General features: G+C 40.8%; 1 protein-coding gene across 3 annotated transcripts in view; it reads right to left on the bottom strand.

The window, feature by feature from the left end:
- HEATR5A (HEAT repeat containing 5A) overlaps window positions 1-12,400 on the bottom strand; it is a 166,655-nt gene that overhangs the window by 151,815 nt on the left and 2,440 nt on the right. For 2 of the 3 annotated variants that reach the window (XM_019518916.1, XM_019518918.1), the window contains exons 1-2: window positions 12,293-12,379; window positions 2,273-2,502 (exon numbers count right to left, since the gene is read on the bottom strand). In XM_019518916.1, the coding sequence (XP_019374461.1) occupies window positions 2,273-2,398 (126 nt within the window). In that variant the 5' untranslated portion in view covers window positions 2,399-2,502; window positions 12,293-12,379. Of the gene's footprint in view, window positions 1-2,272; window positions 2,503-12,292; window positions 12,380-12,400 lie in introns of those variants that run through there. The other variant, XM_019518917.1, reaches the window with a different exon arrangement.

Below are 12,400 nucleotides of genomic sequence, written 5' to 3'. Positions count from 1 at the left end.
GGGCACTACACCAGAGTGCCAGGAGTTTTCAAAGATCCGTGCCAGGGGCTGGGCTATGACACTCGCCAGCTCCTTGAGTACCCTGGGGTGCAGATTGTCAGGGCTGGCTGACTTGAAGTTACCCAGCTTCTCAAGGTGTTCCTTCACGAGGTCAGCATTTATGGAGGGCAGGGGATCTCCCTCATCCGGACTTCCCTGTCCTGTAGTGGGCATGGGCATCCCATGGGACTGATGAAAGACTAACACAAAGTACCCATTTAATAGGTTGGCTTTTTCCTGGGCGTCAGTTGTCAGTTGCCCCATCTGCTTCAGCAGGGGTCCAATGTTGCCCTTGCTTTTCCTCCGGCTCCCCACATATCTGAAAAAGGACTTTTTATTGTCCTTGATGCTCGAAGCTAGTTGGAGTTCATTTGCAGCCTTGGCTTTCCTGGTTTGCTCCCTGTAGGACCAGACCAGTGCAGAATAATCCTCCTTGGAGATTAATCCTGTCCTCCATCCTTTGTAGGCTTTTCTTTTTAGCCTTAGGAGGCCTGCTAGATCTCTGGAGAGCCAGGGGGGCTGCTGTGCCCTCTTGCTGACTTTTACCACACGTTTAACTCTCCTAAGAAACACAAACTTTCATTTTCTACCTGGGAGAACTTTACAAACTTTTCTCCTATGCCTGAAGAAGGGTGCATGTGCCCAAAAAGCTTCCAAGTAACTAGATTTTTCCAAAAAAAATTATTTGGTCTAATAAAAGATATCATCTCTGCCATGAGTTCCAATTCCTCTTGCCTCTAGGCCAATACAGCTACAACCTGGATACCTCAAATAAGAGTCACATTTTCATACAGCCTTTCCAATGGAAAATAATTTTGAAAAATCTAAGGCAGCTAAGAGTTTTACATCTGTGATTACAGTTAAAAAACCTGCATATTTTCTAGAACACACGTCTCTTTTGTCACTGTTAAGAATATTTTCCCAGGGCAGGGCTCAGTGATGTTATCCGGGGGAGAGAGGGGCTGAAACAACCCAGTCCAGGCCTAAAATGGGCAGCCACAAGGACTTTGCTGCCTCTGCTGTTTTTCCTTGCCACCTGGCTATGGGATAACATGAGCAGAGCTCCCCTGCTGGAGCTCTGAATGCAACACAGCACATGGAAGACTCCCTTCCACCAAAGCCCTGGGAACCTGACTGCAGCATAGCACAGAAAGAGCTCCTTCCCTGTTGAAGTCCTGGGCACCCGACTATGGCAAGGCACCAGAAGAACTCCTTCTGTTGAAGCACCCAACTGCAGCGTGGCGTGAGTAGATCCCCACCCCTCGACCAAATGATACTAAAGCCATCACTCCAGGTATCAGATTCAAAGGCTCCACAAGCTGGAAGTTGCCGATTCCTGTCCCTGGGCATCAGAAATACTACAGATTTCTGACACAAGATTATTTTCTTATTTGTTGTGTGCCAATCACCATTTTGGCACAGACAAACAGTAGTGCACTTGAACAGATAGATAGCAATTTGGAAAGAAAGCCAGAGAAACACATTAGTAGGAGTTATGAAAAACTTGAGAACGTAATGAAAATTTTTTTCTTACTAAGACAACACTATGAAAGTTTAAGAAGATCTCATTATTTTTAATTTTCCTTGTAAAAAAGTGATTAAACTGCCAAACAGTTTTAGAAGTTTCATAAAGCTAAATAACTAATATCTGAATTAATATACTATTAATGTGGAACAATATACACCATGTGACTCTGAAGCCAAACACAACGCTTGGGACCTGTACAAACTGTTCAGGTACCCAGCAGGTCTTATGAGGAATCCTTAAACTTTGCCTTGTCTCAAGCACAGCAAATAAACTATCCAACAAGTGATCATACCCTACCCTCGTATATGGAGACAACAGTGCACCAAGTAGCCAGTTACCAAGAACTGGCTCTCCCATCATTCAGTAGGGAATGTGGGGAAACAAAGGGAAAGAAGCACCAGTTACAAGATAAAATCATTTTGTGATTATTTCTCCAACTCCTTTTTTTAAGGAGTTCTCCAGCTCAGGATCAAACACTGCTGATCAAGAGCCTAGAGCTGTAGCGGTAATTTTCTGAATACCCTTGTTATAATATGTACAGTGAATAGACTTTTCCAGTCTAATTGCAAAAGATTAAATAGGAAGACAGCAGTATGTATTATCATTGAGTTCTTTTGTCTGCTTTTAAAGACGACCAAGGAAAAGCAAAAAATATGGGAAAAGAGTTCCTTAAAGTGTTATTTCTTTTAAAGGCATTATACTTACTCTGTCAGCCACTGGTAGGAGTTTCTCTAAAAACTGTAACCACTCAAAAACAAACTCGGCTTTCTGAACTTCACCAAGCTGCTTATACACTTCTTCATTAAGTAGCAAGCTATGAGCCAGCTCCATTCCTTGTACTCTCTCTTTAACACCACAGATTACGACATTAGGAGCGAAAACTAATCAGAGGTCTTCTCATTAATACATCGTGACTGAATCAGGAGACTGGATACCTAAACAGAAGATGATAAATGTCATTAGAAAGCTAGGAATCACACCACATCAGAGGCATAACAATTAAGGTTTGTGCCTTGGACCAGCATCCTCCTTCTTCGCCCTGTGTCTCTGCCCCTGAATTTTTCTTCTGCAGCACCTAAGCTGCCGGCTGCTGCCCCAGACCTCCCTGCTTTGTGCCAAGGGTTGCTCTCTCACCCACTACTGCAGCTGCCTCCCCTCACCCTTGTCACCAACTCCCATCACCATTGACTGCCACAAGTGGTGAAGTCAGCAGAGAGAAGCAGTGGTGAATGTAAAGGGGCACAAGAAAGGCTGCTGCAGTGGTAAGCAACAGGGGCAGAGGAATGCACAAAGCACAGCGATGTGCCAAGGCAAAGTACCTGGGGCACTCCTTCTAGGTCAGTGACTGGAGCCAGTACCTCAGTTGACTATCTCTAGTTACACTACTGCACCACATTTCAACCTCAGCTCATTGTACCAAGTACTTGGAGATAAAGATTAGATAATGCATCTGAATGGACATACCCTTGCAAGTATTTTATTTGGGTGCACTTGGCAATACCTCAGCGCTTTTGGAAATGAGACACTGACTGCAGTTATTTTACTTGAATCAGCATATTATAATACAGAATATGCCCCGTCAACTCTCTTATAAACTGTCAGCTCACCCCTATTTTATCCTGTTGCCAACTTCTAGTTCTACACTGAGCATTTGCTGAAAAGTAATGGTCTGCCCAACAAGAACAATGATTTGTGATCTAGAGTGAAATTTATTTACTGAACACAAAGCTGGGATGAGAAGTGATGTTAAATGTATGTCAGTATTGGATAGTTTATTCACATATATAAAACACTTGTCTACTACCTTACTATGTTACTATCCCCAACGTAAAATAGTGAATTTGAATTTATCCAAGGAAACCAGATAATTTTGTTGTTAAACAAATTTCATCTAGACTTTTCTTTTAAAAAAAAGTTTGTTCTTTAGGAACTCATGAGTCAATAGACATGAATTCAATAAAAGTTTCAATTAGATTTGTTGTTGCACTGTTCCTCAAAAATGAGTTTTGGGGGTTCCTAACCTCCAAAAATTGAAAGAAACAAAGATTTCTAAAATATATTTTGTTTATTCTATTAGAATTCTTTATATCCAAATATGATTTTGTGAAGAATTTTTGTAGCAGTCTTAAACAAAAAAGATCAGACACTGGTAAAATGCCAGAGTCATATCTTTAACTTCAAAACAAACGATCCTTTCTAGAGGTCATTAAGACTGCTGAAAACACACTTTTTCTATGCAGCAGCAATCTTATAGTGTAAAATGATCTATCAAGTAGCAAATGGGTAACACAAAGCAATACTAAATAATTTAATGCTCAGCTTGTCATCACATGCACAGCAGAAGGTTATCTTTATTATGTGCAACAAGTCTTAAATATAATACTTATTCCCAAAAGAAATTAGTCACATATAATTTATTATAGTGAGCCATCATATGAAATATACCGTAAATACTAGGCATCTTGACAATACCAAACTAGCCCATGACAAGCAAAATGATAAATAAATAAGTGGCTAATTATATAAATTGCCTAATACAAGCCATTTCACAGCTTGCAAGCATTCTTACTCTAAGTATTCACATAAGTTAATTCTATCCATTTTATATTTTTCTGCAACCAACACAGACATTTGGGCAGAGGTTCATCATTATGACAGTGCAGAAATATACCATCTCTCCTATTCTCATCCAGTACATCTCAGCCTAAGCATATCTGAATCATGTATTGCCACAGCCAGCTCCAAGTTACCTGAAAAGCTGAGGATTATGAAATGTAGCTTTTTTCTAAATACATGGAACTCAAAATCACATTTTCAAATTTTTTGTTTTATAAAAACTGGAATCCCTAAATAAACAAAAAAATCCTATCTATAAATATTATAGAATTCTCCAAAGAGTACAAGAGAATAAAGAGTGCATTTTCACAGGACACTTCATATTCCTCTATTTAACAAAATTTTAATAAAATAGGTTTTATTTCTTCAATGATAAAAAATACATGTAGGTTTTTACATATGGAACCTTTAACAAAATGTTGAATTCCTGCAGAATGAAAATCCTGTTTCTCTCCAACTCGGTCTGTTTGGGTACAGGATGGCAAATATACAATTTCCTCTGAAAACTCTCTCCTACACAGCTGTAATATATGAAACCCAATTCACAGGAAGATCAGTAAATACTGCTACTTTCATTATACAACGTGTTCTGTTGCTACTTTCTCGTGGGATGGAATTAGAAGTGCACTGAGAGCCTATAATGGCTTCAGAATTGCCCACTAAAATTTTAAAGCATGATATTAATCCATTCAAAAGTTCTTTCAGCTAATACTGACTACAATTAATTTCTCTTTTCATTTGTGATTAGGAAATAGCTGGTAGGGTAGCAATTTGTCTATGGTTTGTTACAAATAGGAAACTAAAGAGGTTTGTGGTTAGTAAGTAACAATGGGTACTTTTGCAATCTAGAACAGAACACAGCTGTTCTATAATGCAACCAGGAGTTAGGCAATGGAGGTAAAAGCAAAATGCTACAGAACAAAAGGCCAATGGTACTTTTACTAGATTCTGCCAACATTTTCACTCTCCACTCATATTCCAAAGTCTCAGAACTTTTATAGTGAAATTATCACCAAAATGCATGCTACTTAACTAAAAGTCCTTTCTAATGTGTAGGAATCACATCTGAATCAGGAGTAATGTATTTGTGAAAGGCATCAAAAGCGCATAGATAGAAAACATGTTACCTTTTGTTTAACACTAAATAAAATTAAAAAATGATCAATAAGATGTTATAGCTGAACTTTAAAGCAGGGCTGTATAACAGCCCACAAAGAGTTAATTTGTAGTCCCTGGGCTCTCACCTGGCCTACTGCCCTCCTAATTGCTCTGGCTGCTCTCTGGCTTTCACCTCCCTCCTCTAGCTTCCACTTCCTGCCCCCACTCCAGGGGGCAGAACAGAGTGGCCTAGCCCTGCTGCTGTGGGAGCATGACCTGTGGTGTCCTGCTTTGAAGTTCAGTGCCTCCTACTGTTTTGTCAGTGTGCTTTAAAAACACACTTCCACCAGATACCGGATGTCCAAGCTCTGCCAGCCTTTAGCCCCATGTGGAATGCATCCAACCCCCTTTTTTTTTTTTGCATAGGAGAACTCTTTTATTAGTGAAACCAGGTCCCAGACACCTCATATACCCAACTGTCAGTGAGCACCAAGTCCCCACAGCCACAAGTCAATGCTTATTTGTGGCTCTGGTAATTCCAGAACAGGAAGCTGTTGAAATCAGAACACAGTTGACACATTACCAAGCAAAGGTGCAGAACAGTAATAAGGAAATGTGATATTTCTCACAAAACACTGGTGTTGGAATAAAAAAAAACAAATGCACCTTGATAACTAACCATAATGTGACATTTATATTACATATGAAAGAGCTGGGTCCTAGTATTATAAATTTTATGAATACTATATTTTATTGCCAAACTGTCCAGCCATTCACTACATGCAGGAAGCAACATCAACTCCAAAGTATGGACAATACTCTTAATAAGACTAAGTTGTGTCCGCATACGAGACAGAGTTAAATATTATTGCATATTAAGGCATATTTCTTCGACATTCCCTTCCATCAGGGTTGAGTATTGAGATCATGATATTACTCAATGTAGAAATACAAATAAATTCTAGAAGAAATAGATATCACACAATCAACAAATAAAAGTAACCTATGGTATAAAGGAAAAAAACAGGTAATTATATAATTAAAAGACATCATGTCCAATTCTCCAACCTGCTAATTAGTTAAGCCTACCACCTTTTGTGTTTGCCCCAACAGAGGGTATTTCTACCACAGATAGATTTCTGAAGTTAATGGGCTCATTAAGTTACTGCAAAAAAAAAAATCATTATTGGGATATTCACTTTTAAATCAATGTATCCAAAAGATAAACCTTTTTAATTAGTCAGAAACACACACACCAACCCCCCTTCAAGTCACAGAACAGTAAGATAGCATATCTGGTTGATACACCTCCTACTAATAATACTACTACTACTGTATTTACTCAGATGAGGGGGGTTTGTTGTTTTTTTTTGTTTTACCATGGGGAACAAAGCCTCGTCTTGGATTTGAATACAAAGCAGTGGGGGAGCAGGCAGCTGCTGTGATGCCACCTCAAGTCCCAACCCAGGGTCTGGGCCAGTGCCACAGCTGCTGTCTACCTTTGCCACCCATATGCCCCACCCCACTGTCTCCTCACACAGCCTTTGCCACCTCTCCCCATTCCTCTGCCACCTCTGTCCCATCTGTCTCCCCTCCATCTCTGCACTGCCCCATCTGCCCACCCTGGTGTTGTGCCCCTCCTACAGGCTCTACTCCCCCAGCTGCCCATCACTCCTGCCACTTACCCTCAGGCTCTGGCATGTGGTTGGCTCCAGCCTGCCTGGCCCAGTAACAGCTGCTGCAGAAAGGGCAGCTCCAGCTGGGCCCTGGAGCTTGGGGGAGGTGGGGGTGGGTGAGAGTCCTAGATTCAGAGTTAGCCTTGATTCAGGTAGAAATGGTAATATTCTAGACAGCTCTAGAAGGACTCTGTAACCTAAATACTATTTTTTTTCATTAATTATTCTTTTATAGATATAAAATAGCTATAAAATTACTTGCAAATTCATCATCTTAGGATCATGCTGATACTGATATTGTACAATAATATAGGATCATCATTACGTGTACTAGCCTATCTTCATGATCACATGGAAGTTGTATTAGCCTACCTTTATCGCTGTGGTGATGATAATGAAAAATAATTTACCTGCCAACTTGGTATGTAGAATTTTGCAAGGTTGAGTCAGAACATGTTCTCTGTAAATGAGTACTGGACTGATATGTTGCTCAGTACTATAAATTTGTAGAGGTCACAACATTCAAACACCAAAAATGGCAACAGCAATTTGGTTACCAAAGCCCCTGACATCATATCAAGGAAAATTAAGTGACCTACTTAAAAAAAAAAAAAAACGATACTGGTTTACCCATAAGTCATTTGGAGAAGTTACTTTAAGGACTGGTCCTAAAATAAGAACACTAGAATATCACTCATTCCAGGATATAAGTAAGCCACAGACCAAATGAAATTGAGGGAGATGCAATGAATCTCAGTATTGAATTTGTGGTATCTGTAATTATCAAACAGGCCAACATTGAAAGAGACGCTCCAGATCTACTATAGAATGCTTTTCTCCAAAATGTGTGGGTGTACATAAACGCTGAGCTCTGTAAGTATTTAACTATAAATTTTAATTATGAGCAACAGTTATAACTTTAGTAGACTTTAATTCCTGCCTATCTCCAGGTATGCTTAATTTGTTTTTGGGGGGTGAGGAGTGAAGGAGAAATAAAGATTATCCTTAATAATCCTGCCTCTAAGCAATCCCAAAAAATGACGTTTTAATCATGGCTCATTACTCCAAGGATAAGCAGTGATAAATAATGTAAACCACTATGCAGTTTATTTTATTTGCAAGCTTCTTCCCAGACTCATATGATTTCTATTTATTAATAATTACCATTTGATTCCTCATTGTTCCAATACCTTGTCTCTCTCTACCCATGCAGGTAGAATTTACTTTGTGTATTCAGGTAACAATAAGATAAAGATCAAGTAAACCATGATCATCTGCTTCTACTCAGTAGTGAAAATTAAAATCAAGCGCTGCAGTAACTTATAATAATCATTATCTTACATTTTATTTTTAAATTAATATTGAGCAAGAAGTCCAAAAACGTTTCTGCACCATTTGGTACAAAAATAGATGTACTATCAATAAATAGATATACTGTCCTAGACTCCAAACGTTATATTCCAACAGCAATGAGAAAAAGCACATTTAATAATACTAGTAATAATCCTTTTCCTGTACTTGTGAGAATATAGCACCCTGTACATTATGGTCTATGTTAGGGGTTCTCAAAGTTTTTATGCCGGAGCCCGGCAAACTGGAGCCTGGCAGTCAAAGCTGACTGAGGCTGGAATTTCCAGCCAGCAGACGGGTAAGGATACCCCCAAACCCCAGGCAGGGTGGGGAAGTGGGGGGCCAAACCCTGCACTGCTGCAGGCCCTGCGGAAAGAGCTGCGGCTTCTCTGCCCACCTCTGGGGGTCCACAGTTTGCCGGTCCATGGCCTCTTCCAGTCCGGCAGCCAACCATGCTGTGGGCTAGCAGCCAGCCTGCCGTGGCCCGGGAATTGAGAACCCCTGGTCTATGCACTCAATCACACTAATTCAATCAGAAACATGAAACCCCACTCAAATTCCCTAGCAGCAAGTGCCTGTTTTTCAGCACAAAGTGCTACAGAAGCCCAGAGTACTACAATTTTAACTATTTTTGAACAACTCCTTTTTTCTTAGGAGTCAGATTGACTAACATGTCTAAGGAGAAACATGACCAATATATTCTAGAGAGGGTCTTCCAGTCTATATTATTTAGTCTGTGGTTAACAGTTCTAATCAACTTTATTCCTACGGGGTTGCTGTAAAAATTTAATAGGATGATCATTACTTCTGCTCCTTTGGTGACTATGCAAGACAATCAATGCGCAGACCTATTTTAAGTACTTAACCACACCTATTTAAGAATGCTTTAAACTATATTTCTAACGGACTCCTCCGACTTTTTATGACAAGAGAAAGGTCTGTTCATTCTTATCTTTTGGTCCTATAGATGTACTAAAATCATCAGACAACTTCCATGAATTTGCACAGCTATTAATTGACAGAATCCATCTTGATTTACTGACCTCAGAGAAGTAAAATCAGAATATATCTTTAGTTTTAAATTTTATTTACTAGACAAATTATATATTTTTTGAAGTACGACCCTGCATTTCCTAAACTCTTAAAACTTCCCCTGAGTTAAAAGAAGACACAACTGCACAAGGACTGAAGGTTTGGCAACCTGTTAGGAAGCCAAGACTAATGTCATAATGTAACATAAATAGGACTCAACCAATGTAAAATATTTTACAAAGGACAGAACTTTAATACATGAATAAGAAGTATTTAAGAAACAGATCCTGCTGATGTAAAAACCAGGACCTGAAAAATCTTAACTGCTTATAGTTTCATAGTTGGTAGGGTCGGAAGGGACCTGAGCAGATCAAGTCCAACCCCCTGCCATGGCAGGGAAGAATGCTGGGGTCAAATGGCCCTGGCTAGGTGTCTATCTAGCCTCCTTCTGAAGACTCCCAGGGTAGGAGCAAGCACCACTTCCCTTGGAAGTTGGGTCCAGACCTTAGTCAACCTGACTGTAAAGTAGTGCTTCCTGATGTCTAGCCTGATCCTACTCTCTTAGAATACTACTTGCTTAGAATAATTTGAAAATAAATCTTGGCAACCGTGGTTAGAGCATTTAGATAATCTGCTTAAAGATTATATAATGATTCTACATAAAAAAAAAAAATCTTAGCTTCTGCAGGACTATACTGAAACAATTATTCCCTACTTACAGAAAAAGTGTGATTAGTAAAGGTAACTGAAGAAAGGGTGACGACAAACCTTTAGACTACATGGCTTTTCCCAGTAGTTTCTGTCTACTTAAGATGTTAGGCTGCAATGTCCTGTTATGTTGTGGTGTGCCCGTGGAGTAAATTCTTACTTAACAAAACCATGTGAAGCAATTCTGGCCTACTGCTCTGGCTGGATAATTCTCTGATGCCTCCAAATATGGTCTATGTTCAGAGCTGGAATTCATCCTTGCTCTCTCATTCTACAGATAAATGTAAGAAAGTAGAGCTCACTTTCATTCAAACCAAACAAATACAAGAAACCAGATAAAATGCTAACTAAACATTAATGTTTAGAATATTTTACCATTAGAGAAAAAAATGAAATAGGAAAGTTAGCTTTATGAATTCTAATTGTTATTAAAAAGCAGCACTAGACTTTATCCGGAATATTTCACACTACATGCTGCTTAGTTACTGAACCATAAGGCCCTGGTCTTTCAAACAAATAGTCTGTAGTAGCATAAATAAAGTTTAAGCACATGAAAGTGTTTTCCAAATCAAGATCTAACCTTTTGAAATTCTGTATAATATATTTATTATTATACAGAATAACGTTATACGCATAATAATAAATAACCTGAGTATTTTTTTTGCCAGTAAATATCTCATTTCTTTACAGCATAGTGTTCAACTGCTGAAAAATTAAAAGTGGAATCTTACTTTTAGAAAGAATCTCCCAGTACAATGAACTTCTAAGGTTGGAACACAGTCAATTAGCAAACTAGAGAAGTAGGCAGAAAGAACCAAGTTTCAGCATCTCTGCTCTTAGTCTTACATATGAAAAGATCAACATGAGCCCATTACAAATGCTTAAACATGCCATATCACAGAAGAACAACAAACATTTAGTGATGGTTAATCTTTCTGAAGAAAGCAAGACAATTTCTGGCATTACAACAAAAAAAGTAATTTATTCATTATTTAAATGTATAACCACAACCATTTAATACCCACCAAAATCCACGCACATTAAAGCAGAATTTAAAAAAAGGATCAAGTCAGTTATTCAGCAGATCTCATATACGCCAACAATAGTGCAGAAAAGGAAGCAAAGTTTGGCTAAGGTCTGTCCTTGGCACTCTTTTCAGTACTCTATTTGTCCATCCAAGCAGTCCATTCCTTGTAGTCTTGGACAGGGTTTTTCTGGTTGTCTTCTCACTTTCCCTTCAAAGCTTCCTAAGTGCAAGCTCCTCCAACTGAAGCAGTGTTAACAGCCCTTGTGCAGACAGCGCTCTGGCGTTTTATGCACCCGTGTCATTTATTCTGGCCCACTGGCAGAACAGGACCAGAAGATGCCCAAAACACTAACTGCTGCAGGAGCACAATATGCACTGCCTCTTCCAGCATGGCTCAAACTCATTTTTTGTTTTAATAAGACAAAAATCAATTGATAAATAAAACCCCAGCCCTTTGCCAACTTACAGGATGTGGATGCCAGATCCCCCTCCTCAGCAAGGCTTGTGAAAACCTACCAGCAGCAAAGAAGGAATCAACCCCAGGCTGTGAATTACAGGGGAGCTTGGGGAGGCTGAGCCACACCATAAGAGGCAAGAGCCCCCTTCTAAGATTTGAAAATCATAAAGCGGGGGCAGGGTCTCTTATCCAATTGCTCCTTCCAAAGAACTGGTTTAATATTTTTTGCAGACCTGCCCCAAGAGTCACAGTGTAATTTGAACGCTGAGCAACCCTACACACTGGACACCCCAGACCTACCCACTCGTCTGCTTTTACCTTTGTTGAGCATCCCCCTGCGTTATCTCCAGAAAAGTACGGGGGAGGGGGCACGAAATAAGGCGGCCTGTTGTCTTCAGTGACAAGGCACCTCTGCCTCCCCGCTTGACTGAAAAGAGGGCAAGGAAAGCCGGGCCACAGCTAAAAGCCATCCACTTCGGGATGCGTGTGTTTTCATTTCCTCCCCGTGGAGCGGGTGCCTGACTCCGGGGCTGCTCCCCAGGCCGGCGGCTCATTCCTGCCTCACCATCCTTACCCCCCAGGCTCGCCGGTGCGACGCGGCACCTGCCCGGGCCGCGGGTCCGACTGAGCACCGAGGGGCGCGGGGGGTGCTGCCCGCCTCTCCTCGCCCTCTGTGCCGAGCGGGGCGCGGGGCAGGCACCGCACCGACTCGACCTGCCCTCCCGGGGCCCCGCTCCCACGCGAGAGGCGAACAGGCTCACCTGGCGCCCGCGCGGAGCCCGCTGCCTGCTCAGCTCGGGGCACAGTCGGTGGGGTCGCGCTGCTGGGATCGCGTCGCGGCTCTTCCCTCCCGGGCCGGCGGCGGAGGG

This window comes from Gavialis gangeticus, unplaced genomic scaffold, assembly GCF_001723915.1.
Source record: "Gavialis gangeticus isolate Ggan-Ray unplaced genomic scaffold, GavGan_comp1, whole genome shotgun sequence".
NCBI classification, from domain to species: domain Eukaryota; kingdom Metazoa; phylum Chordata; order Crocodylia; family Gavialidae; genus Gavialis; species Gavialis gangeticus.
The sequence above is the reverse complement of the archived record's forward strand: the minus strand, read 5'-3'. Positions and strand labels throughout refer to the sequence as shown.